The following is a 26,103-nucleotide window of genomic DNA, read 5'->3' as shown; positions in this document are numbered from 1 at the left end:
TCTGGAACACCCAAGCTTGGCGCCAGGCTGGGGTCAGGCCTCGGTTGTCGCCAAATCCCAGCTGGTCCGGCCCCGCCCAGCTTTCGCGGCCTTTCGGTGTTGGCCCCGCCTCCGTGGGAGCTCGGCTTGTTCTCGAACTGGCCTAGCCGCCCCTCCCTGGGCCCCTGAGCTGTTTCCGCTCGCAAACCCCCCTCCCCTTAGGTGCTGTGGCCGCCTCTGCGGCTCTTCCGAGTGGAGCTCCAGGGCTACTCGGGGCGGAACCCACAGCTTCTGTTGTCCCAACATTCTTGCGCCCTGTCGGGTGCAAGTTGGACCCAAAGCTGGTTTCAAGCAAGCGCGGCTTTCCTGGGCTGAAAACAAGATTACTCTTAGATTTCTGCAGTTAGGGTGTAAAAAGCATTCTCACAAGTTTTTTGTTGTTGTTGTTTTGCATCAGGCAGGGCAGCTAAGAATCTTGGTTTTATTAATGAAAAAAGATAAGTAACTGGCGCCCCCAAACCTTCCCCGTGATTTAAGTGATTAAATTGTCCATAATCTCCCTCCCGCCCATTACCCTTTTCTTTCAACGCCCATTTTCATTGTCGTTTCCTGGGTAACACAAACATTTGAAGTAAGGTGTGTCTCGGGTCAGGCCTACTGGGGAAATTCTCTGCAGCTAAGCTGGGGGACCACAGGTTAAGTTTATAAGAGACAAGGTTTCTCCTGGTCAGAGATCTCTCAGTACTCCTGTTCGTCCAGAAATTTTATACCGTCACAGATCCTCACCATCACCCCTACCCCTCCACCTGGGGATGGCTGGTAAGACCAGACCAGGCTTCTGTTCATTAAATCCCAGATCTGTATTATTTTGCCTGACTAGATTCTTCTCTTATTACTCAGTCAGGGAGACTGCATTGCCCTGCTTGTGGTGTATCTAGGGCCTCCCTTGCTCTGAGCTGTCCTCCTCCCTCCTAGAAGATAAAACACCCCAGAGGTTGTGCGCTCATCACATCCAGACACTAGCGAATCCTGACCAGTTTGGCTCCTCTCACTCTGTCCTGGGAGTGCTGCTGAGAGATTCAAGAGACCCAAAGTTGAAAAGTCTTAAATCCCTTCAGCAAACAGGAGCTAAAGGATACACTAATGAGCATGGCTGGAGCCTGGGAAAATCCTCACTCCTAATGAAGGCGGGTGGGGACAGCTGAGTGAGTGACCCAACAGCTGCCCATAAAGGGCTACAGTCTCTGGTGGCCTGGAAGGGTATTGCTGTGCTTCCACCACCTTATGACCAGCCAGAACTAACCCCAGGAAGGGAGATACAGTCCCTTCCCCAACTAGGCACCTGCACAACCTATCTCCCACCCTTCCTCCCCAACAGACACTTGTTTTTCAATTCAATGCCAAGGGGCCAGAAGGAGAGCAGAGACTGGACGGATATTTTAGAGTCATTCCAGTTCAAAACTACAGGGAAAGCCCCCAGGTAAGTGACTTTTTCCTTAAGTAACAGAGAAAAGAATCATGTTTTATGGAGCCCAGTAAGTATCATTTGTGCCCCAATACCCATGTTAAACACTGCTAGCTTTAAAGGCATTTGTTGCTAGCTTTGAGCTAAATGACTTGGAACCACAGATAAAAATGTCACCTTGTCACTACAACATCCAGTCTAAATAAAGATGCTAACAGCCAAGAAAAGGAGTCATGAGATGACAAATCCCAACTCATCCTTAAATTCCTCTGAGGATCCACCTCCTTCACAATGAAAGTGCACCAAGGTCAAAGGTATCCATATTCCTTATAAGAATCCATGGCTGGCTCCAGCTGTGGTCTTCACTGATTTAAGTAACTGCATGCCCATGTGTGCCAGACACTGTATTAGGCCTAAGGGGAGAATAGTAAGCAAAATTCAATTCCAGCTGAAAATGCTTAAGGAATTCAAAACCCCCAGGGAAGTGCCACAATTCAGGTTAGTTCTCAGTTACTTCTTTCCCCAGTTGAAAGCACAGAGGGAGCTAACCCACGGACAAACCAGGATCATTTGGTGCAATTTCCAAACTCTTCAGGATGAGTTGGTACTCTGCGAAGACCTTATGAGGGTTAGGGCCCCTTTATGGAGAAACCTGGTCACCGAAGCATCTCTGCTCCCAGGGTCAGCCTGATCCTAGAGACCAAGGCGAAGAAGGGGGAGGCCTATCAGGAAGTCCATCTCCCCATGTTTCAAGGATCCTTAGCTGAGTCCTTATAAAAATAAAATGGCGAGACCCAAATAAAAACCTTACTTTCTGTTTAATTCGTTTTGCCAAACAAACACAGTGAAAACTTTAGTCTGACTAATTGTACAGAAAATAGAATTTGTAACCAGTAGCAAACATAACAGGATAGACCTAAGTCCCTGGCAGGCTGGATTTCCATCAACAGGTCACCTAGATCCCCTTGTAGATGGCCTCCTGGGAGGGAGGTCCTAGGAAGCCGAGGCACAGATCTGCCAGTCCTCATCAGAACCACAGGCTGCACCTGGGAAGGAAAAGCACAAAAAAGTAGAACTGATGTTACTTGGATCTCTTATCACTACACACAGAAGAGTTGTCTCTGATTGCCAGCCAAACTCAAGGTGTTGTCTTCCCAAAGCCATAGTCCTCCAGCATCCCATCTGCATCCCTATGGGATAAGTTTCAAGTTCAGTGGTTCTGAAGCCTCTGCTTAATCAGAACCTGCAATATAAACTTGGGGTTAGGGAGTGAAGGTGTGGATGGCTAGACAAAGTCATAACTGCTGGTGTCCCCAGTGCGGTCTCAGACTTCAGGACGTTGTTTCAGGAGGAAACGAGAGGGTACTAGGTCACCAGCAAGAGTCCAGCTGCCCTAAGCCTCAGTACTGTCACACAGTGCCCCAGGAGTATGAGGGAGTTCAACAACGGTGGTCTCAGGTCCCTCTAAGCTGGCAGGGATCTGGGAATCCGGAGGGCCAAAAGGGAACTAGTTTACATTCCGTGTTTCTTGCGGATGACAGCCATGGCCAGCAGCCGATCCTTCTCGCGAAGTTCTTCGCGGAGCTTGGCCTCGGTGAGACGCAGGTGACGGATGCTGCCCTTCATCTCCTTCATCTTCACCTCCATCAGCGCCAGGATGTCCCGCTGCTCGTTCAGCTTGCGCAAGAGCTCTTCCTCCGTGGTGCCTGATGACAACGAGTACGAGTGGTCGGAGCCAGTATCAGGGAAGCCCTCTTCGCCCACCACGACCAACTGTGGGCCCATGGGGCACTCGGCGGCCTCCAGCCCTGCTGTAGCAGCCTCTAGCTCCGACGCAGCGGCGGCGGCGGCTGCGCCCTCTGCGGCCGCGAACTCCACTTGCACCGTCAGGTCGATGGGCTTAACGTCTTCTCCCGTGGGAGTGGTGGGCGCCGGCGGCACGGATCCTGGAGCCTGGCTGCTGTCTACAGCGGCCTGAAGGGTGAGGAGCACAGCCGCAGAAGCAGATACCAGGTTAGGCTGCAGCTGGGTGGTCTGGGCAGTGGAAGCGGACGGCGACGGCTGCTGCTGCTGCTGCTGCTGTTGCTGCTGCTGCTGCCTGCGGCGGGCGGCTGCGGCCCCCGCGGGTCTGCGCGCTACTTTGCGCTCGTTGACGCCGCGCAGTGGGAAGATGGTGGGGACCCGCACAGTGTAGGTTTTGCGGCCGCCCTGGAAGTGAACGCTGCAGAGACGGTGGCCCGTGGTGGGCTGGAAGGTGGAGAAGCACCCGCTGACGCCGGCACGGGACACATTCTTGAGCCACAGGCGCCGCAGCTCAGCGTCCTTGGGAAACGTGTAGAAGTGCAACGCCTTGTCCCGGTGCGAGTTGTTGTAGCAGCCCGGCACGCAGCACGTAAATCCAGGCATGGCTGCGCCGCGCGGCCCGACCCGGCCCACCGGCCTCCTGAGCTTTTCGACGGTCGGGTCTGTCTGCCGCCGCCCGCCCCTCGACGGGCGGCGCCGCGCGAGGCCTTGGGCGGCCTCCCACTACTGCCGCCCGGCACAGCCGGCCTAACTCAGCGCCCCGTGCCCAGAATACGCCTCCCGCCGGCCCGCGCCGCGCCGCCGGTCCAGCCGCCCGCCTGCGCTCCGGAGTGGGCCCCGGGGACGCCGCGAAGGACCGCCTGAGGAGGAGGACTACGCCCCCCACAATGCACTGCGCCAGAAGCGGCTCACTTCCGGAGCGGGGGCGTGCTTATTCCGGCCGCTTTCCAGTGAACGGCGACGAGCCACGTAGAGCGGACTCTTCACCTACCCGGCTCACCCTGGCTGGACTAAAGAGGCGTATTCGGTTGGAGCTCTGTCGCTTGGAGAGCCCTTCGCAAGGACCTGGAATCCTGACGGGGGTCGGGCGGCGCGCCTCTTGGCAGTGCGCATGCGCTCTTGGCATGTGCCCAGGGAAACTACAAATCCCGCAATGCCTTGCGCTAAACTTGGCGGCAGCGGCCTGGAGCGCCGCCTAAGGGAAAGGTCCGGTTGCAAGCTGATCAGGATTCGGACTAGGTTGTGCTGTACGCCGGAAGCGGTCCCCCAACCCTGAGCCGCTCTGTTCGCGGCATTCCTGCGGGGGAGGGGAGGAAGGGCTTCAGCGTCCCACTGGGGCCTCAGGAGCCTCTTTGTCTGCGTTGGAGACTCCCACCGACTTAGACGCTGCTGCGTTGACTCACTTACTGACCAATGATCACTTACAGTCATCACTGGGTGCCTACTGTGTGCGGAACACAGTGCGCGGAGTTGGAAATCCTGTAGGAACCCAGTCGACCCGACACGACTATAGAGGGACTGAGGGTCGGACTTGGACAATAGGTGTGAAAGCACGCTAATGGATGTCTAATTACAGAAATAAACGCTCCAAGAAAAATGAACAAGATAGGAGGAATTCGGAGGCGGAGGCCCCGGAAGAAAAAAATCATGAGGGACTTCTCTGGTGGTCCAGTGATTAAGACTAAGCTTCCACAGCATAGGGCACGTGTCGCATCCCTGTTCCGGGAACTACGACCCCCAAAGTTGTGTAACGTAAAAAAACAAAAAACAAAAAAAAAGAACACTTAAAAATCCACGAAAGCTTGGGTAGGGAGGAGCAGCTGGTTCTTTCCCTGGGCTCCAGCCTGTAACGCCCTGAGGCAAGCAGGAGCTAGGCTCCGCCCTTAAAGAGACAGAATGGCAGAAGCTCAGAAAGATAACCAAACCAGGCCAACTTAAAAGATTTGTGATTTTATTATGACAGCGACTGCGAACTGTTGGAAGGGGAAGGGTGTGAAACGAAAGGATGGATAGGGTTTGTAACAAGTTACCTCCTGATTCCCTCGACTTCTCTGGGGAAAGTGTTCTAAAGGGCAAGAGAGACTGGAAAACCAAGGAAGCAGGCTCTTGTCCGGAAGAATTACCTGTAAGCTAGCCCTCCTCTGCTGAATTCTCCGTTCCTCCTACTTCTTGCCCTTCTTCTCCGTTTTTCCTGACACTCCCTCCTCATTTTGTTCTCTTCTGATTACAAACCACAGGTATTCATTCAAAGCCAAGTATATGTTATTTCTAATTATTTGATATAAAAAAGAAATAGATCGGGCCTTTTAAAAAGAACAATAGCGCTCTAAGTTAACTGCAGAAGAGAGCAATAGCACTCCAAGTTAACTGTTACTTTTTTAAAAAGTTTGTTATTTATTGTAAAACAAACTCATACATAAAATGTTCTAGAAGCATACAGGACAGTGGGGGAGGGGGGGGAAGAACTATTTTTCTAGTTCCAACACCCAAACATTACCATTGCATTTCTGTTTACAACCAATGTGATCCTTTGTTATTTGTGTGGATTCCACAGAACCATCCCTCCTGGCCAGTGCTATTGAGGGCCACAGCTTGAACCAATTTAGATTCAGAAACGCATTCTCTAGTATGTGTAGCTCATGCTGAAACATGTGCATTCATTTGGGTGAATCATTTATACAGCTATTAAAACATGAATACACACTTTGTTATATGTTTGAATGTTTATAAAATGTGTGCAGTAGAGATAAAATTCAGCAAAAGATCTTTGTATTGTTATACGTTTTCATTGTCCTACAGTTACCGATATGGTTCTACTCCTACCAGTCTCAAGACCTACCTTACTCAAAAAAAGTTGGTGAGAGGTCAAGTTGATGTTATTTCTTTGTGTACAGATCATTGAAGATTATGCTTTATAGAACTCTACCTTCTAGTACATAAAATGACTTCTAATGTACATAGTATTCTACACTGAAAAAGATATCTGGAATGCAACACATGGTTTTCTCTCTACCCTCACTGCCCTGGCCACCTTTTATCTTGTCACCTCTGGAGAAAGGCAAGAACTTTTGTCACATGTCTCCCTACTTCCAATCTTGCCTCCCCTGCAATCTGTTCTTTACATCATTGCCAGAGAAAATATGATTATGTAATACATCTGCTTAAATCCCTCCAGTGGCCTGTTGCATTTAGAATATTGTTCAAACTCCTTTGCAGAACTTGTTAAGACCTCACATGGTCTGGTCCCATGAACCTAGTTTTTTTGTTTGTTAGTTTTAGGGGGTTTTTTCTTTTGTTTGTTTTTTGGCCATGCCACATTGCTTGTGGGATTTCATTTCCTGAAACAGGGATTAAACCTAGGCCCTCAGCAATGAGAGCACGGAGTCCTAACCATTGAATTGCCAGGGAATTCCCCCTTTTTCTTTTTTGACAAGTAATAAATATAAAGTCACAAAGTTTCCCTCATGGCTCAGATGGTAAAGAGTCTGCCTGCAATGCAGGAAACCCGTGTTTGATCCCTGGGTCGGGAAGATCCTCTGGAAAAGGAAATAGCAACCCACTCTAGTATTCTTGCCTGGGAAGTCCCATGGACAGAGGAGCCTGGTGGGCTATATCCCATGGGGTCACAAAGAGTCCAGCACGACTGAGCGACTAACACACACACACAAGTATAATCAATCATGGAAACACAGTAAGGAGAATCTATGCAAACAATACTATGCCAAAGTAAGCTTGTTCTCAAATTGTTTTGAAAAGGGTTTTATGTGAAAAAACATTAAAGGTTTTTATGTGAAAAACATGTGTATCATCCAGTTCAAGACTTTACAAATAATAAATAAATATTTTACTTAGGTTGATAGTGATGGTGGAAAAGTGCCTGCAAAGGGCTAGCAAATTAAGTCAGGTAACATAGAAAGTGAAAGTGAAAGTTGTTCAGTTGTGTCCGACTCCATGGAATTCTCCAGGTCAGAATACTGGAGTGGGTAGCCTTTCCCTTCTGAAGGGGTTCTCCCCAGCCCAGGGATCAAACCCAGGTCTCCCACTTTGCAGGTGGATTATTTTCTGGCTGAGCCACAAGGGAAGCCATCACAGAGGTCAGGTCTAAATGACAGGGTGTAAGGTAAGGGAGTTAGAGAAGGCAAGGTTCGGAGAAAAAAAAACAAGACTGGCACTTTACAGGAACAGATCACCTTTAATGAGGTGAGAAGGGGCAGCAGTCCAATTAGTGGGCTGCTGGGCTAAATCAAGAAGAGAATAGGTATATATAGAAAACATATATACATATATATGTGGAGATACATCATTTTGAGGGGGTCTGTTTTTCCTCATGATTATTTTTGATTAGTTAGCTTTGAACAACTGGGGTAAGGAATTTCTGAGACCGGCCAGAGACTGGGATCAGCTGGGAGCTGAACGTAATCAATCTTAATGCCCATTCCTTTCTTCAGGGGAGAAAGTTCTTTATTCTGTATAGAATGGTGTGGAGGACCTCGAGGGGAGTTTTAACTCCAGGCTATTTTGAGCAGCGTAGCTTTCCTTCATAGGGAATACTGATATGATTTTCCTCCGCAGTTCTCTTATTTTGAGATGCAAAAATCCTATATTTTCTTTAATCTATATTTAAACACAAACACAAATGTGCCCATGCCTGTTTCCAGTATCTGATACTTCACACTCAATTTAGGATCATGAAGGAAAACTCCACAGGAAATGCATAACTCAAGTTCTACTTCAGTTCCCACTAAAACTTAAGAAATGTGAGCAATGGGGCTATCAATTGGTGAAAATATGGTAACGGAGTATCCAATATTAACAGAACTTTTGAGAGCCGGAATTCATCTTGAAATTGCTTGTGTTTGGAAATTTTAACATCTCTGCTGGATCACAAACAGTTCACTAGCCTCCTAGCCTGAAAACTGATCTATTGTGATAGATACAGACACATTGGTTGGCAAATGCAAATTTGACCAGGTCACATATAGAATACAGTAATTTTTTAGAGGCCCAAATGTGTCTCTCATCTTCGGAGAGGGAGAAGAGAATGAGAGACATTCTAACAATAGTAGCTACTATTTTTTTGGTGGCCTGGCTTATTATATGTCACATCCTGAGTTAAACATTATCTCTTTGAGTCATTACACACACACCCTTATTAGGTGGGTATCACCCTAAGGAAACCGAGGGTTCAAATGGTGCCCATATTTGTTCAGGCTTAAGGATGGGGCTTCCCCAGTAGCTTAGTGGGAAGGAATCTGCCTGCAATGCAGGAGATACAGGAGACTCACGAGACGCATGTTCGATCTCCCTGTAGGAGGAAATTGCAATCCACTCAAGTATTTTTGCCAGGAAAATTCTACGGACAGAGGAGTCTGGCGGCCTACAGTCCACAGGGTCGCTAAGAGTTGGACACGACTGAGCAATTGAACACAACACACAAGGTAAGGATGCCTGCAAAATCAGTTTGCAACCACCACTGTACACACCGAGAGAAGGCCGCTGCAGGACTAGAACTGCAATCCCCATGGGGCTGTGCGGCTGCCTCACGAGAATTGACCTAATTCGGAAGCATCGCGAGAGTTGGCTTAAATGTGGCGGCGGGAAGGCGACGGCTGTGGATACCCAAGCCGTTGGAAAAGTGGGCAACTGAGGCGATGGCCGACAACTTCAGCCCTGACAGCGAGCCTACGACACGCACACTGCTACGGCGGGTGCTGGATACAGCGGACCCGCGTACACCGCGGCGAGCCCGGAGTACTCGGTCTGGGTATGTGAGGGCGCTGCCCCAGCACAAGAGCAAGCAGAGGCCCTGGGAGATGGGGTCCCGCGCTGACTCAGTTGGGAGAGGGAAACTGAGTTCCGGAGAAGAGCAGAGCCCAGGACTCAGACCAGGCTCCTTTCTCCCCGCTGGGCTCGGGTCGACTGTTTGTGCCCCGACCCGTGAGCCTCCAGGCCGCTCAGGACCTCAGAACTTAATTATGCAGGAGTCATTGGCGGGGGGGGGGGGGGGGGGGTGCGCTTTTGAACGCGAAGGATATTTGCTCAGAATCTGGACTTCTGCTCTGTTCTCTAGGCCAGTTTTCCAGAGTTGTCCAGGCATCTGCCCTGAACTGCCTCCCAGGCGGTTCGTTCCCAGCTGAAAAATGGGAAAGGAACTGGAGAGAACAGTTTGGGTAGCAGTCGGGAGGCAGGAACTGGAACCATGCTTTGCTAGGGAGGTGGAATTTGGCTGGATGTGGTGGGAGTGTCAGTGGGTGAGGGCGGTGGTGAGCTCATGGTGTAGAGGGTGTGGAAGATGGCGTCTGCTGACATTCTAGGGCGCTGCAGTTCCTTTATTGACAATGAGAAGCCATTCACTATAGGTTTTACACCTATGAGTGACGAGGTGGGAGTTGTGCCATAGGAACATTTACGTAGTTCTGGAATCTGAGAGGGGATTGGAGTGGAAAAGCTAGGACTAGAGTGACCCATGTGGAGGTTGCTCTCCGACCCTGAAGAGTACTTAAGAGGTTAAAAATTTTTTTAAATATCCTTGGTTTGTTTTAATGTCTAGAATGGATGCTCTTCAAGTTGTTCTGCTTATCAGTGTGGTTAACCCCTGATTTTGCCAAAGTCACCTCTGTGAAGTTTTCCTCAGCCCTTCCCCTCTGTCTGGGTCGTCATATTTCCTTTCTCTTCCCATTCTTCTCCGGCTCCCTTTCATACACAACCCTGTTGACACAGGACTGGGAACACAGCTATGGGAGGGGCAAGTGGTTTCTGGGTCCCTGTCCCTGAGGGTAGAAGACTTCAGCCAAGATCCCAGATGAAGATACCTCTCTAATTCCCCTTGTTCCCCTTTCCTACACGGTTCTCACAGTTGCTGGTCTTTACACAGTGCCCAGAGAGACCTGCTTGAAACACCTTCCTCTAGGAGGCTGAGGAGTCAAACAAAGATGACTGCCAAGCGTCGTTCTCATACAGCCAGGGTAAGTGCCCTACCCACTGACCACTATAGGGCTCTGGTTGCCTTCAGGGGGCCCTTGAGTTCTAGCTCTGCTCTGGAGCCCACCTGGAGGGACTCTCAAGGCAAAAGAACAGAGTGATTGCTTGGTGCTTTTCCCCAAAGTCTGTTGACAGATTGGCCCGTGTTCAAGCCAGTGGACACCTGGAGGAACAGACACCCCGGACTCTGTTGAAGAACATCATACTAACTGGTGAGCAAGCACTGGCCTGCAGTGAGAATCAGGCTCCAGCCCCATGGTATCCCTCATTTAGGGTAGCCTGCCCTGCCAGCTTCATGCTCTCTTTGCTATTTCTTTATTTTTGGTTGCAATGAGTCTTCATTGCTCTGTGTGGGCTTTCTCTAGTCGCAGCAAGTGCAGGCTACTCTTCATTGCAGTGCGTGGGTTTCTCATTGCAGTGGTGTCTCTTACTGCAGAGCACAGGCTCTAGGGTGCATGGGCTTCAGTAGTTGTGCCAGTCAGGGTTAGTTGCTGCACAGCATGTGGAATTTTCCCGACCAGAGATCGAACCTGTGTCCCCTGCATTGGCAGGCAGATTCTTACCCACTGCACCACCTGGGAAGTCCTCTCCTTACTATTTCTACAGCTCCAGAATCTTCCATTGTGATGCCAGAGGCAGTGGTGAAGCTGGTGCCATCACCACAGGTTGTCCAGCCTTCCAGACGGGAAAGCAGTCGGGGCAGGTACAGTCAATTCTCCCCTTGGACTGGGCTGTTGGGGGTATTATTGGTCAGGGAGTCTCTTGGGGGGCCCCGAGAGCCAGAATTGGGTGTCCTAGTCTGTCTGAGATAAGCTCCGTCCTTGTAGCCTGGAGCTGCAACTTCCTGAACTTGAGCCCCCCACAACCCTGGCTCCAGGTCTGCTGGCTCCTGGCAGAAGGAAGCAGAGGCTGAGGTTGTCAGAGTTTCAACAAGGAATGGACTGGGGGCATCTTTCCCAAGGTGAGGTCCTGGACAACACCTGTGGCCACCCTCTCTGTCCTCTGGAGAGACTGAGGAGGCCTGAGAGGCCTGGTAACTTATGGTTTCTTTTTACATCTTCTGTAGAGCCTCGTGAGAATGCTGATGCCTCTTCCCTCACCAGGTGCTGTTGCCTATTTATTCTGGGAATTGCTGGGAGAGAGGCTTGGGAAAGGAGGTGCTGACTAGGAGGGAATCTGACCATATTCCTCCATGCCCTAGCATGGTGGCTGTTCTAAGAGAAGAGAGCACCAGGGGAGCTGGGGGAATTTCTGGAGCAGGGGAAGGGGGTTAGGCCTCAGGTACCTTACTTTCCTTTGTGCCTCATCCCTCCCGTCAGCTCTCTCAACTTGACCTTTGCCGTGCCTGTCCAGCCACAATCAGTGAAGAGGCCTGGTTTAGCTCGAAGACCTCCTACTCGCCGAGTGGTAGATGTGGGTACATTTTTGCAGGATCTGCGAGATACTTCCTTTCCTGTGGCTCCTCCAGGTAAGGTTGAGATTTTCCTCTTCTAGTCGATGGGGAAATCTTCCACCCCATGATTGATGGGAGGTGCTGTTGAGTCCAAGGTTGCTTCTCTCTCCTTTGTGTCAGGAATGGTGAGCAGTCCTGGCCAGTAGATCTAGGAGGACTTCCTGGTTTCTTTCCACAAGTTGCCACTTATCTTGTGGGGCCAGTCTTAGTCCCTCTTAGTCCAGTCCCTCTTAGTCCCTCTTAGTCCCTCTTAGTCCCTCTTAGTCCCTCCTTAGTCCAGTCTTCCAGAACCCTGTATCCTTGAAGAGCTATAGGACTGAGGGTAGGAAAGGGGTGTGATATGGTGGCTGGAGCTTATTGGAAGATTGAAGAGGGCTAAGTTTCAGGATCAGCTGGTCAGCCAGAGCTGACCTGGGAGCCTGATTCCAGAAAACAAATGAAGTTCATCACGGCAAGAGAACGGTTTCTGGCAGAGGGATCTGAGTGAGAAGTGGAGAATGGAGGCATGGGTGAGCAGTTTGAGTGGGGCAAACTCACTTTTTTGAGCTCTGGAGCCTGGGAATGCCAGGCTGAGAAGCAGGGAGGTAAGCAAGGAGAGCTGTGGAAGGGAGATTAAGCTGAGTACTAAGTAGTCTTCTCTTTCTGAGGGCCACTTGGGCAGACTCATAGACCTACTACTTAGGCCCTGGTGACTGGGTAGCAGCAGGTGGGCAAAATTCTGAGTGCCACCTGGCCTTTGATTTCCAGGTGAGAGCCACAGAACTCCTGTTGCTACTGTGCCAACGGACATAGTGTTGGAGGACACCCAGCCCTTCTCCCAGCCCTTGGCTGACCATTCCCCCAGTGTACACCACTCCCTGCCTTGTCCCTCTCACTCTGGGACAAAAGAAGTGGAGGGGGCTGCCAGTCGCAGGACACGGAGCAGTGGGCCTGGACTTCAAAACAACCGTGAGTATGTGGGGCATGCGCCCTGGAGTCAAGCCTAGCTTGAGCAAGAATTGGCATTGGTGGTTTTCCCTCCTCAGGCCCATAGGTATGCCCTCCCCCTCCCGCAAGTCCCTTTGGAGGGCTCTTGATCCGTTCATTCAATAGCAAAGTCAGTGTCGGGCCAGGATACTCCAAACCAGTGCCCTGGTTCTGCCTCTGGCCTTCTTCCCTCCTTGACGGGCTAGGCTGGGTTTTACTACTCCATCTTTACCCTTTGCAGTGCTACAGCCCTGGCCTACTGCTTCGCTAGTGTGTATTCTGTTCCCTAGATTCAGGTCCTGGGAAACCAGCCCAGCTTCTGGCAAGAAAGGTGGAGGAGGTTGATGCCCTTGCTATGGGCTTTCCAAACACCAGCAGTATCTCTGGAGAAGATGGCGTAGAGCCCTTACAGAATGGAGTAGGTGAGGAAGCAGAAGAAAGTATGGAAGAAAGCATGAGTGTGAGGGAAGTGGAGAAGGCAGCAGAAGAACAAGAATCTGCCAGGGCAGAAGAGCCTGAAGGACACACAGAGGTGACAGAAGCAGTGGGATCCTTGGGGGCTATTGAGGCCAAGGAGCCAGAAGGAGCTTCAGAGGATGAAGACACCTCTGGTAGGTCGGGTAAGGGGCCCAGTGGAGGGATCAGGGAGTGGGTGGGTAAGTGACAGCTGTGTTCCTGGCCTCGGAGGAGGGACTTAACCTGGCTTGTGTTTCTGGGCTCAGGTAGTCTGGGGCCAGGGAAACTCTGAAGGGCACCTTGCTTGGCGGGAGCTAGATGGAACCATCAAAGAACAGGATAAGGGAGCTGCAGGCCTTCAGGGTTGGGTGAGATGGTCAGGCCTGAGCCTCCTACAACCCTGCGCTTCCTCTGCAGCAAGTCCACAATTGGCCCCCAGCACTCCAGAGTTGCTTCAGGCCAGGCGACTTCAGTTTCCTGAGCCAGCTCCACCACCGAGCACTGCAGTGTAAGATCCCATGACCCTGTTCCACACGGGCCTCTTAGAAGGGGGCAGGCACTGAAGTTGGCATTGGGCACCATAGGGTTATTACTCTTCCTGTACGTATGCAGAGGTTACCCAGTAGAGCACCCTGAGGTGGGCTGGGCAGGGCTCACTGAGAACACATCTGTCATCCTGTGCTGCTTGCTGGGGCTTAGAAGAGCCTGGCCAGGGGGAAGTACCTGGGCCAATAAGTAGTCAGAGAAGGCTTCCTGGAGGAGGATTAGCAGAGTGGGACAGGCAGCAATGGGCTGGTGGTGAGGCAGGGGAGGGGGGGTGTCTGTGCCAAAGCCTGAGGATCATGGGCCTGAGCAAGTAGTGGTTTGTATGATGAGGTGAGACGGGGACATTGTGTCCAGTTTGTGGAGCATCAGGGCCCCAGGGAAAGACCAGGCTTCTACATAGCCCTGCATCTCCATTGCCCCCCCAGAATTGGTTGGAACTGTAGGCCCAGGCTGGCCAAGGAGCACAAGGACCCCAATCTTGGCAGGAGCCAGCAAGACTTATCTTTGATTAGGGGCCTCTTAAGGGAGCATTTAGCTTAACTCTGTTCACTTCTTGTCTCCAGCTTACCTTCAGAACTCCCAAAGCGTCTGTCGGCCAGGATTCCTCCCAGGCCCCGAATCCCTGGCTCCAGACCCCGTCAAGATCCCTACAAGGCTGGACTGAACCACTATGCAAAACTCTTTAGCTTCTATGCTAAGATGCCCATGGAGAAGAAGGCTGTGGAGATGGTGGAAAAGTGGTGAGTCCTTGACATTTAGGTTGGGGAGAGGAGCCCCTCAGATCATGAACAGTCTGTCCTACCCCAACCTTCCTGGCAGCCTGGACAAGTACTTCCAGCATCTTTGTGAAGACTTGGAGGTATTTGCTGCTCATGCTGGGCGCAAGACTGTGAGGCCAGAGGACCTGGAGCTGCTGTTGCGAAGGTAAGCGGATGGAAGCAGGGAGGTGCTGGGTGTGGGAATGCTGGTGCTGATTCTCTCATTTTCTGTCCTCTGCTGCAGGCAGGGCCTGGTCACTGACCGAGTCTCCCTGCATGTGCTCGTGGAGCGGCACCTGCCCCTGGAGTACCGGCAGCTGCTCATCCCTTGTGCCTTCAGTGGCAACTCTGTCTTCCCCACCCAGTAGGGACCAGGACCCATACCTGCCCTGTCCCCACCTGGGGTTGCTTGGCCCCACATACACTTCTAGGCTTCCTCCCCACCCCTCAGCATCAATAAAGTGTCACAAACAGAATATGCTGTGTTTTGATGCATGTCCTGGGACAGCCAGGCAGGGACCAAGCCCCTCCCCTTGACTCCCCAGCATAACCTAGAGAATAGCATGGGTTCAGACAAAGAATTTTATAACAACAATCAGAGGTTAGCAGCATGGGAGCACTTAGGCTGCCCCAGTGGCCTTAGCTTGCAGGTTCCTGCTCCCGAGGCCCCATACGCCTAATGTCATTCATCTGAAGCTGTTCTAGTGCAGTCTGGAGCTGTGTCACAATGCCCTCTTCCCTTTCCTCGCCCTCCTCTGGCATTTCTGTCATAGGGAGCTGGAAGGCCTGCCTCAAATAGTGGTTCAGGGTCTGCTTGTCCAGGCTGGGATCAATGTTCATCAGGGCCTCACGTACCTTGGGTAGGGTCACCTCCTCTTTGCTGTCCCACAAAGAAAGAGAGAGACAGACCTTGACCCTCCACTCTCTACCCAGACCCCAGGATACCCTCTCCTAGGCTTGAGTGGTATATAAGGCCCAGCAGCAAGCTTGGTGCTTAGGGAGACCCAGGGGCTGGAGGTGCTACTTTGTGGCCCAGCCTGTGGGCCCCAGGATCACTCACAGTTCCAGGCCCAGCTCCTGCTTTAACTCGTTTAAGTATTCATCTTTTTCCACCGTGTACTGTTCCCACAGCTTTTGCACAAAGGGCACGCTCTGGCCCTCCTCATCCTGGGAAGGGGCCACAAGGCAGGGTGAAGATACACAGGCTAGAGTCTAGGCAGAGGCTAGGTCGGGGCTGGGCAAGTTCCTGGGCCCCGACCCACCTCCATAAACAACATGCGGTAGTCGAGCAAGTCTGCATTGCTGATGCTGGGATGCCAGCCCGCTGTCTCCATCAACTCCTGAATTCTCTCATCCTTCTTAAAGGGGAAGGCGCTCCTGAGGACAGTACTGTAGGGAGACACGAGGGCTGATGGGCCTGGCAGAGGCCTGCTTACCCATCTTCCTGCACCCCTCTGCCAGTCCTACTAGTGCTCAGAAGGGCAGCATGCCTTGAGGTTCTGGCCTTTTCCCACCAGGCTCCCCTTCCCCCTGCACTGGGAACCAGGCCAGAGGGCATGTTGGGCTGGAGTTTGGGTTACCCAACTGGTCTCTCACCTTAACTGCTCCACGGTTAGTAGCCCCTCATTCTGGCTGTCAATGTTTGTCATCTCCTTCAGCAGCTGTGCTATGGTCTCCATCTGCTTGATGTACACACTCTCTTTCCTCTATGGGAGGAAGCATTGACTATCTTTCTGTTTCCTAGAGGAACAGGGACAGAGCTGGCCTATGCTGGGGACAAAGGGTAGAGCGCCAGGCCCAAGCTTACCTTTCCCATCAAGACTGCATAGAACTGACTCATGACTTCATTGGTATGGAAGAGCTTGATATATTCAAAGATGGTGTAAGCCCAGGCCATGGCATCACCAGGCCCAAAGTGGCGCTCCAGGAAACTGAAGAAGAAATCTGGGAACTTCTCTTTCTGCAGGGTAGAGGGAAGACTGCTTGGTTGGCCCTCCTCCCAGTTCCCTAGTGCTTCAAGGGAACACCCCCCGCCCCTGTCCGCATCCACCCTCCACCGCCAGAGGATTCAGGCGGCCATGCCGGGCTAAAATGGAGAGATCTGACCTGCTCCTCAGTGATACGTTCCTTCCAGGCATTCTTGAGGAGTTTTACCACTTCCTTCTTGGTTGGCTTCTTGTTCTCCACCATGCCATCAAACCGAAGGAAAGGGGGAATGGATTCCCCATAACCCTGAAAGAAACCATGTCAGCTCATCTCTGGGCCCAGCTGTAGCCCCACCAACAAGCAGGGCAGAGCCCCACATCGTTCCCTCAGAACCTCAAGTTTTCTCAGCAGTGAGGCCTGGCTATTCCCCGAGGCCAGAGACTCCCCTACCAGACCAGTGAAGAAGTCTTTCTCCCGGAGCAGCCCCTCTCCAATCTCCTCCAGGAGCACGTCTACCAGCTGGTCGCTGTTCTTGCCCTCGGCCAGCATGTGCCAGCGATCTCGTCCTCCAGCCACCACATCTGCAGGGATTGGGGAGGGAGCTGGAGTCCAGACCACACACTTGTGCAGTCCCTAGGGCCCCAAGGGCCAGCGTTACCTTCACACTTGGACCAGTCTGGTCGTGGTGTGGAGGTGCGCTGGATCTCCTGCAGCTCGGAGTAGAACTGGTCCCGCTCCTTCAGTGTGCTCATGTGCAACTGCAGCAGCATCTCGTGCTCCTTGCGGACCTCTTCGTAGTCGTCTCTCAGGCTCTCCAGCTGTGGGCAGGGTGATTGGTCCTTGCTACCCACCTGTGTGGCCCTGCCCTGCCCTGCCTGCCCACCGGCACCTGCTCCTGCAGTTCCTTGAGGGTCTTCTCCTGCATTTCAAAGTCCCTCCTGGGCACCACGTCTCCAAAATTGGCCTTCATGGTGTTGAGTTCCATCTGTGTGCGGGTCAGGTCTTGCCGGGCCATCTTCAGAGCCACTGTTAGCTTCACGGGGTCCTCCCCCCAGACACCTGCCAGGAGGCCCACCAGCTCACATCACCCTGGCTCTGGGGCCTGTAGCCCAGGACAGGGTTGAGGGTCCCTCAGGGCATGTCCCAGGTCTTCCGGCTCTCCCAGCATGGGAACCACTGGGTCTTTCCATCATGCTACCACTGTAGAACTTTGAGCTTAAATAGAGAAGCCCAGGACATGGAGTACCAGGCCTGTGCAGCCCTTGGGGAGTCTAGGTTGCCTCAACTGCCAGCGATTGTTTCCTACATAAACAAGAAGTCTGTGATTCTCAGGCCAGCTCAGAAAATCCACAGACCCTGGTGGCAGCAGGAACATCTCTCACTGGCAGTGAGCATGGAAGGAGCAGATATCAGGAGAAATGAATACATGGGAGTGAGTGGTGAGAATCAGACTCCTCCAGCAGGGCAGAAACCCACCTCAGGCTTACCTGGGGACTGGGCTAGTGACATGTCTTCCCTCTGGTAGCGTAGCTCATTCAGGTCTGCGATGAGGATCTTGCGGGCATCTCTCTCGCTGAGGTAGTGCAGATATTCCTCAGCCAGGTTCTTCCTCAGTTTGGTCACCTGTTGGGGAGATGGCTTTGTGGTCAGGGGCCGTCTCTGGACAGCTCGTCACCACAGCGGATGGGTGGGTGCTGGGCGGCCCTACCAGGGCCTGGGAACAAGAAAGGGAGGAAGGGGAGGAGACTGGTTGTTCCTGTCAAAGTGCCGAAGCTTCCTCCTGTGGAGAAAGTCTGGCAGCCAAGGAGTAGGACTCTGCTAGTACTGAGGGCCACACTGAGGCAGTCCTGGGCCAAGGAGGAGGACAGCATGTGGAAGCGGGGTTTGGGAGCAGGTGGTGGCTCTGTATGTCGTTCCAGGTAGAAGGGTGGAGAGAGCCAGGGGGTCACACCAGTGCCAAAGGCCTCAAGGTCACCTTTGGGGTGGGGTGGCAGGAATTCAGGGAGTTGGTCACCACATTACTCCCTTTTCACCTCAGTCTGCAATGAGATCTTCTCCTCATTCTTCTTGTCAATGAGTTTTAGCAAATTCATCTTCTCTTTCTTCAGCATGGAGACTTCATCTCTCTCCTCAGCCCTCATGGCCAGGATCCTCTCATTGCAGTCCTCGTTCACAGTGACCAGCTTGGCCTTCAGGGGCTCCAGAGCCCGAATTTTCTCCCTCTGGTGGGCTAAGCAGGGACAGGTAGGGGAGTCCCTTTGGGGCCATGGAGGACAAACAGCCAGCAGACACTGATCTGAGGTCACAGTGAGCAACTATGTCCCTTGCAAACTCAAGGTCTATACTCCCATTCAAAGAAGTCTATAATCCCTGCTTAAGAACTTCCTGCACTTGATTTGCAACCAGGGGCGGAGGCCAGATGAGGACCAGGGTCTCACTTGGGCACCTTCCCTGCACAGTTTTAGTTCTGCAGCTGTGCCGTGCCCAGCATCTCCTGAGCCTGGGGAGGGAAGCGCCCTCACTTCCCTGAACTACACGCTCCCTCCTGGGCTTCAGTCTCAACAGGGAAGATGCTCTGTTTCCCACAGACACCGCCCCACCACGCTTCCAAGAATGGGCGGCAGTCAGTTGCCCTGGGGTGTCCTGTCACAGAAGAGTGTAAGCAAGACGGCTTGGTGACCTCAAAGCCCAGTTTGTAGGTACCCCAGACCCCTGCAGAACCCAGAAGATCAAAATAGGATCTTCTGTGCCTCTGCCAGGCTCGGCCCAGGCAGAGAGGTTGCAGTCTTACCCAGCATCACCTCATAGGCATTCTTGATGGAGGACAGCAATGGCTTGTATGTTTTGAAGTCCTCTATGAAGAATTCAAAGATCTCTCTGTAAGGCTGGCAAGAAAAGGGAAACTGTCATCTCCTGGCCTAGAGCTGCCACCCTCAGTGGGACCTAAGTGTTTCTTTGCTCAACTTAGAAGGGTTCTAGTATGAAGCTGCCAGTAGATTCACATTGAAATAAATGCCACAGGCACCACTAGGGTCTCACACAGTCCGGGAGCTGAGTCCATCCGTCTAAACTGCTCTCTGGAGACCTGGCAGGCAGCCTGGGTCAGGACCTCCCCCTCTACCTGCACCCCCTCTCTGGCTCTCCAGACAGCCAACCTCCTCCATTCACTGTGCTTCAGCTGGCCTCTCACCAACACCCCTCCCCATTTACAGCACTTTAGGCTCTAACCTTGCGTTCCAGCCTCCAATGAGACATGATTTCCTGTCCTACCTGGACACACAGGAAGCTTTTGGAAGCAACATTGTGTACTGGAATGAGCACAGACTCCAGAACCCACCCTGAGTTTGAGTCCTAGCTCCACTGCTATGAAGCTGGATGCCCTCTCTGCTTCTGCTTCTGCTTCCTTGTTGGCGAGGTTCCTTTTAGCTCATGAGGCCATATCTAGGCCCCATCCAGAGTTTGCACAGATGGTGCTCAGCAAATGCTTGTGGCAGTGACTAAGTCAGAATTGCGGGGTTCCTCATCATCATTTCCGTTTTAGCAGGAATTGGGTGATTACTTCCCTGATATGCATCAGAGTCTAGGTTACATCCAGATTTCTCTCTGTTTTGGCTAAGTTCCTCAAGCTTGGGGCTAGTGTGACTGGGCTCGTGGACATTTTATGACCCCAGCTTGCCCAACTGTCAAGATTCAGGCTCCATTCACTGATATTGAATGACCCAAGGTGGGTGCTGGGGATCACAGAAGGGACTGGAGACAGTATCCAGGCCACCTACTCAGGTCAAGAAGCCAAAGCCTTAGGAGAGTTTTGGTTCCACCCTGGTCACTTTGCTTGCTCACGCTGTGCCATAGAATCTGTTTCTCTTACCAGGAATGGGGAACCCAAAAGAGCTGGGGAAGGCTGGTCTCTGCAGAAAATCTGAAGTGCCCAGTCCTGGTGAGTAAGGTTTCCCTGCAGGGTTTCTGTGGTTCTGACCTGCAGCTTTAGTTCCTGGGCAGAATCCGTGCTTAGGTCCAGCAGGAGGAGTTCCTTGCGCAGGTAGTTCTCAAGCTGCTCCAGGTACCTCGGCTTGGTTGTGCCCAGGGGCTGCTGCAAGCTACTGCAGGGGGTGGTGAGCTGAGATGCCATGGACACCCTGCCGGACCCTCATGCCCCACAGGACTGTGGCAGCACACATCCCTGTACTGTTTCTGGGCCCAGTCTATCCACCATCAGGCTGACCCAGGCTTACCCTGCCCGCTTCCGGTAGTCATCTGAACAGGGCTTTCGATTATGCAGAATGGTCTGGTCACTGATGTATCTGGGCCATGGGGACAGGTGGCCACCGATGGAGAACGAACCGGACTATAAGAAGGGACAGGCGGGGTTACCATAACAACATTGCTCCCCTTCCTGATGTTCTTTTCCAGGCTCCTCCTTCCACTCCTGGGTCTTTCCTCCCCAACAACATCTCTTAATATGGTTCACAATTAAGACTGTGGTCCTTATGGGAATTCCCTGGTGGTCTAGTGCTTAGGACTCCACACTTCCACTACCTGGGTAGCACCAATACCTCAGGGAAACAGCAACATTTTTCAAGAGCTATGAACGGGCCTATGCCCAAGGAGAGCAGGCCAGCTGAGGCTGAGGTCTGGGCTGGCCAGTGCAGAGGGCATAGAGGTGAAGTGGCAGCTCTATTATAAGGTCCTCAAAGCCTTACTTATGACTATGAAAAAAATCAGAAAACTCTCTAAGTATCTAAAAGTAGAAGACTATTGTGCAGCCATGAAATGTTTACAAAGAGGCTTAACATGGGTTATAGCAAGGTTAGTTAAGTAAAGCCTGAAATTAGGGAATAAGCACAACCAGGTAAGATAAAAAACCAGAAAAGAAGGAAGAATACCAGCAGTTATTCTGTAATGATAGGCCCATGGGTGCTTTTGTATCTATAATTGTGTATTTTTCAAAATTTTCTACAATGCATAAATTACTTTGAAATTAAAAAAAAAACTGAATTATTGAATTCAATATTAAAGCCTGCTCTGTGGCCCTGAGCCCAGCTTCCAGGTTCTTCTGGGATGGAGGCCAAGCCTACCTCCCATATCCCACATATCCAGGTTCTAGGAGTCCTTCCAGACTAATGGTAGCTGGCTCCTGACCCTCTTAGGGTGGAAATTGCCCCTGTCTCCTTGGGCTCTTCTTTGCATTCTTAGTTCTACCTATTTTATCTCAATCTTGCAATCATCCACCCTTTCCCTAAATATTTTGGAAAGTACATAGTAAGTCTTGTTGCTAGGTCTCAGGGAGGACTCCAGCCTCTTGGGGTTTGGGTTGACCTATCTCTGTACTTCCAGAATTGATGGCTTCACACTTCATAGTCTTCATAGTCTTTTTTTTTTTTCTTAATTCCAGTATGGTTGATTTACAGTGTTGTGTTAACACTCTTCATAGTCTTAAGTAGCATTTAGCAAATATTGTGGAATAAATATTTCAGGAAGCATGATTTAGTTGGATGCATGATATAATAAAAACAGAAACGCTACTTATTGGGTGTATATGTTCACACATGCTTTGCCAGGGTCAAGAATGCTCCAGGCTGGCTATTCATATTTAGGATCTCAGGGGTTCTCCCTGATACTCTTTTCAATCCCAACACCCACTTATTCCCATCATCGCACCCCCATCTTCTCTCAGAAACAGAGTAGATGTCTTGCTTACCACTGTATCACCAGTGCCTGACACACAGTGGAAATCAACAAGTATTTGTTGAATAAATAAAAACACAGCATGGGAGGGGGAAGAGATGATGAAACAGAATTGTGAAGAGTTTAAAGCTCAAAATAAAGAAAATGTGGTACATATATATATAGAGGAATACTACCCAGCCATAAAAAAGAATGAAATAATGCCATTTGCAGCAATGTGGATGGACCTAGAGAGTATCATATTAATGAAGCAAGTCAGAGAAAGATAAATATAATATCAATTATATGTGGAATCTAAAATAATGATACAAGTTAACTTATTTACAAAATAGACATAGAAAACAAACTTACAGTTACCAAAGGGGATAGCAGAGTGGGAGTGGGGGAGATAAATTAGGATCTGGGGATTAACATATACACACTACTATATATAAATTGGTAAACAACAGGACCTACTGTATAGCACAGGGAAATATACTCAATATCTTGTATTACTAACCTATAATGTAATAATTACTATGTAATTGTAATAATAACCTATAATGGAAAAGAACCTGATAAAGAATATATGTATAATGGAATCACTTTTCTGTATACTTGAAACTAACACATTGTAAAGTAACCATACTTCAAGAAAGACGAACAGAAAATATAAGAACAGTAACAAAGGGAGACCAGCCTTGAAAATTCCCTGAGAAGACAAAACCACTTTAGTCATAGAAATAAAGCTTAATTTAGCTTATTTTGGGAGACTTAAAAAATAAAAGAGGCCAGATCTCGCGTTCTGTCTGCCGTTTCTGTCAAGAGAAGACGGGGTTACCCTATTTTGGTTTCCCAGCATAGGCTGCTTTCTTGGTCTGGTTATCAAACAGCTGGTAAAGCCTCTGCAAGCGGGTGCTTGGAAGGCGGTGTTCGCGTGAGCTGTGCTGTCTGCTTCCCCCTGCAGGTGAAAACGGGAAGGGTGGCCCCGGGGGTCGGAGGGACTGCCGGAGGGTGCAACGCCCCCTGGTGGTTTAGTACGGTATCACTGCCGACGAGCAAAATAAAGGGAGTGAGAGCCTGGTCCCACTTCCACTGAGTAGATGGCTGCTGAAGGGGCAGGGAGCCCCAAGTAATCGGGATCATGCGGTACTGTGCCTGCGCTTGGTCTCCGCTTAGAGTCCACACTACCGCTTTCTCGCCCTGATATCAGGTTCTTGATGTTTGAAGTCCCCAGCCTCACAAAGGGTACAGCTCATCCCATCTTCTACATAAGACACACTCACCCAAGTGTGTGGTGGAAAACTACCACAGCCCACAATTCTCCACTGTGAGCTGGACTTACAAGTTTGCTCAAACGTGTTTTTTTCACCTGTGATTTTTGGACAATGGCTGCTTGCTGATTAAATAGTAATAACAATCTTATCATATCAACAAAAACTCCTAAATCTTAATAACATACCATTTTTTAAAATTTGTGGGGAGAATCAGCGATGGCACTCATTCCCCACTGCAGTGAAAGTGTAGAGTCCTAACCACTGGACTGGCAGGGAATTCCCCAGCATTCATTTTTATATAAAAACTTCAAAGAACAGGAATGGAGGAAGACACTGTCCTGAGACTAACAGAGTCCCTACTTCCAGTGCAGAGCCAACAACACAGTGGATGAATGTCCTTTGCTACTGCCTTCACACACCTACTCACAGCAGTTATGGCACACATTATAGCAGCCACTCAAGTACTACATCAGGCACTAGGGGTGTAAAGACAAAAAAGATACAGGGTCTTCTAAAAGACCCTGACAGATCTGGTGGGACCGTCCCAGCACCAAGCACAACACCTGGCACATTGTAGGCTGGATGAAGAAATGAGGTCCACTCCAGAATGCTGTGTTGCAAGAGAAGGTTATCTGTGGGCAGGGGCTGGTCTGGGAAGAATTTTCAGGTGAGGTGTGGCAAGTGTGCATGCTCCCACCCCAGAGGCTGGTGGGCCTGGCCTCTGACCCACACACCCCTAACTGGGGATCATAATTTGGAGATCCCACAGGAAATTGCCACTAACCAGCAGTGTCTTCCGTTTCTGAGAAAGCTTGCGTTTCTGGGTATTCTTGGTTTCTGTGATGAGGGAATCATCTATGGACACTCCTAAAGGCCGCAGTTGTGCTCTGCACAGAGAAGGAGAAGGAGGTGGTGGGTGACAGAGCCTTGAATGGGGAGTGCACGTCCACCCTTCTCAGAACCACAAGACATGGCCTCCTCTCTCCTCCGAGCCAGGTTCTGGGTCTTCCCAGTGCTGCCTACAGATTCCCTGAGGTGCTGTCAACAAGCTCCCGATTCTGGGCTCACAATATTTTCCCACATTCCCAGAAACATTCTCCTCATCACTGGAATCTCATGTACTCCTGTAGTGGCATAACACCCCTTATCAGGAACCTATAAAACCACGTGGGCCTATACTTCCTTCAGCGTTCATCTGTGGCTCTAATGACCATTGTATGTACATTACCAGCACATTCTAGGGGTGTGATACCAAAGGCAGGTGCTATAGGACAAAAAGTACAGAGTCTGGAGTCAAAAGTCAGGGTGAGAGTCTTGAGCCTATACTAACTAAATGATAGGACCCAGAGGCTGACATCTATCTTCTAACAGGAACCCTCTTGGGCATGTAATTTAACTTCACTCAGCCCAGTTTCCTTACAAGGAAGGATGGAGACAGCATCCATCCTTTTTTTTTTTTTTAAACACATAATCCTCTGAGGAGTTCTAGTGTGTTATTTTTTAAAAAATATTTATTTGGTTGTGGCTTCTCTGGCTATAGGAGCTTATTATCATATTTGCAGTGTCCAGAGGCTGCACCTGTGAATACAGGCAGGAGCTACCTTGAGGCTATGAGATGTTCTTGGGCTGCTTAGAGATGCTTTTTTATCTTCAGCCAGTGGGTAAAGAGGCTGTTTATCCTGTGGCTAGGAGCTCAAATCTAGAGACTCACATGGCTGAGATCAAATACCAGCTCCATGACTTATAAACATGTATAAAACACATGATCTCTTCAGACTTCTATTTCTATGTTTGTAAAATGGTGATATTACCGCCTCATAGAATTGCTGTGAGGGTTTAATATGGTGTATGGAGCACTTGGCACTTAATGCACGCTCAACGCGAAAAAGCTGGCTGTGACTAATGATAAAGTGCGCCTCCCCTTTTACTGGGCTTCCCCTGTGGATCAGCTGGTAAAGAATCTGCCCGCAATGCGGGAGACCTGGGTTGGATCCCTGGGTTGGGAAGATCCCCTGGAGAAGGGAAAGGCTACCTACTCCAGTGTTCTGGCCTGGAGAATTCCATGGACGATATAGTCCATGGGGTCGCAAAGAGTCGGACACGACTGAGTGACTTTCACTTTCCCCTTTTACTATAATGTAACCACCTTCCTAGGCTGACAAATCATCTGAGATTGTTTCTGTACCACTGTTTCTGTGGGGCTGGAGCCCCACACCAGTAGACAGAGGCACGAGGTGCACAGGTCTGAATCAGGTACCCTTTCTCTTTCTGGAAGTACTCAAGGCCTCCTCTCCGGCCTCAGACCGCCAAGCGCCTACCTCGACGTGGTGGGGAAGTTCAGGGATTGCGAGTTCGGGGAGTCCATGACCCTAGGGCAGCCGGGCAGCCTGGCAGCCCGCACCCGCGGCCTGGGAAGCTGTGGTAGTGTACAGTCCGTCACCATGGCGACCAGATCCCAGCAGCCCATCGGCGGGGGCGGGATCAGGATTGTGTCACGCCCCCGAATCCGGCTCCCGCGCGCCGGGAGGAAAGCCAAGCAGCAAAGGTGTACTCGGACGGGGAATAGGGACTGCGGGTCCCCTCAGAGTCAAGCATTACAGCGGATATGACCCTAGCGACCAGAGCTGAGGCTGGGGGATAAACAGAGGCCACGGGGGAGGGAGGTGAACTGAGAGACCGGAGCTGCGTTGCCAGCGGGAACTGTAGTTTTCGGTGTCTCAATGTCTCAGCTGAGCAGGCTTATGGCCGAGCAGGTTTGTACTACATCTCCCAGAGATCCTCACCAGCCTGAGCTGGTCCGCTCCTGGAGAGCTCTGCATTATGGGGAGT

The 26,103-nt window shown here is 50.9% G+C and overlaps 3 protein-coding genes across 7 annotated transcripts; 1 reads left to right on the top strand and 2 right to left on the bottom strand.

The window, feature by feature from the left end:
* Positions 1-2,243: 2,243 nt before the first annotated feature.
* On the bottom strand, positions 2,244-4,335 carry THAP11 (THAP domain containing 11). The gene has a single exon (XM_043898848.1). It carries the CDS (start codon positions 3,848-3,850, stop codon positions 2,957-2,959), a length of 894 nt encoding a protein of 297 aa, XP_043754783.1. The 5' UTR covers positions 3,851-4,335; the 3' UTR covers positions 2,244-2,956.
* A 4,474-nt stretch (positions 4,336-8,809) lies between these two features.
* CENPT (centromere protein T) lies at positions 8,810-14,883 on the top strand. 4 transcript variants are annotated; one of them, XM_043898846.1, is made up of 13 exons: positions 8,810-9,011; positions 10,122-10,212; positions 10,353-10,440; positions 10,835-10,931; positions 11,056-11,189; positions 11,295-11,331; positions 11,548-11,696; positions 12,429-12,629; positions 12,938-13,258; positions 13,521-13,611; positions 14,213-14,389; positions 14,469-14,573; positions 14,652-14,883. In XM_043898846.1, exons 1-13 carry the CDS (start codon positions 8,899-8,901, stop codon positions 14,773-14,775), a joined length of 1,728 nt encoding a protein of 575 aa, XP_043754781.1. In that variant the 5' UTR covers positions 8,810-8,898; the 3' UTR covers positions 14,776-14,883. The 4 variants fall into 4 exon arrangements, with proteins under 4 accessions (XP_043754781.1, XP_043754780.1, XP_043754779.1 ...); XM_043898845.1 differs by having other exon boundaries at positions 10,104-10,212; positions 14,213-14,386; XM_043898844.1 differs by having other exon boundaries at positions 10,104-10,212.
* A 163-nt stretch (positions 14,884-15,046) lies between these two features.
* Positions 15,047-26,098, bottom strand: TSNAXIP1 (translin associated factor X interacting protein 1). Of its 2 annotated transcripts, XM_043898841.1 has the most exons (16): positions 25,593-26,098; positions 24,059-24,161; positions 20,566-20,678; positions 20,310-20,433; positions 19,125-19,218; positions 18,367-18,563; positions 17,821-17,956; positions 17,223-17,392; positions 16,992-17,151; positions 16,784-16,914; positions 16,514-16,639; positions 16,215-16,367; positions 16,004-16,113; positions 15,670-15,796; positions 15,468-15,574; positions 15,047-15,287 (listed from the first exon to the last, which is right to left on the bottom strand). In XM_043898841.1, exons 1-16 carry the CDS (start codon positions 25,739-25,741, stop codon positions 15,047-15,049), a joined length of 2,241 nt encoding a protein of 746 aa, XP_043754776.1. In that variant the 5' UTR covers positions 25,742-26,098. The 2 variants fall into 2 exon arrangements, with proteins under 2 accessions (XP_043754776.1, XP_043754777.1); XM_043898842.1 differs by lacking the exons at positions 20,310-20,433; positions 20,566-20,678; positions 24,059-24,161; positions 25,593-26,098 and adding an exon at positions 19,671-19,807.
* Positions 26,099-26,103: the final 5 nt, after the last annotated feature.

Source organism: Cervus elaphus, chromosome 4 (genome assembly GCF_910594005.1).
Source record: "Cervus elaphus chromosome 4, mCerEla1.1, whole genome shotgun sequence".
NCBI classification, from domain to species: Eukaryota; Metazoa; Chordata; class Mammalia; order Artiodactyla; family Cervidae; genus Cervus; species Cervus elaphus.
The sequence above is the reverse complement of the archived record's forward strand: the minus strand, read 5'-3'. Positions and strand labels throughout refer to the sequence as shown.

What these genes read in the sequence shown, in the direction of transcription:
- THAP11 (XM_043898848.1), bottom strand. Translation starts at nt 3,850, where the DNA reads ATGCCTGGATTTACGTGCTGCGTGCCGGGCTGCTACAACAACTCGCAC.
- TSNAXIP1 (XM_043898841.1), bottom strand. Translation starts at nt 25,741, where the DNA reads ATGGGCTGCTGGGATCTGGTCGCCATGGTGACGGACTGTACACTACCA. An exon ending in TCAAGGAACTGCAGGAGCAG is followed by an intron (nt 17,152 to 17,222) that starts GTGCCGGTGGGC and finishes CCCTGCCCACAG; the next exon opens with CTGGAGAGCCTGAGAGACGA. An exon ending in ACCGCATGTTGTTTATGGAG is followed by an intron (nt 15,575 to 15,669) that starts GTGGGTCGGGGC and finishes GCCCCTTCCCAG; the next exon opens with GATGAGGAGGGCCAGAGCGT.
- CENPT (XM_043898844.1), top strand. Translation starts at nt 8,899, where the DNA reads ATGGCCGACAACTTCAGCCCTGACAGCGAGCCTACGACACGCACACTG. An exon ending in GCCCGGAGTACTCGGTCTGG is followed by an intron (nt 9,012 to 10,103) that starts GTATGTGAGGGC and finishes CGGTTCTCACAG; the next exon opens with TTGCTGGTCTTTACACAGTG. An exon ending in GAAGAACATCATACTAACTG is followed by an intron (nt 10,441 to 10,834) that starts GTGAGCAAGCAC and finishes CTATTTCTACAG; the next exon opens with CTCCAGAATCTTCCATTGTG.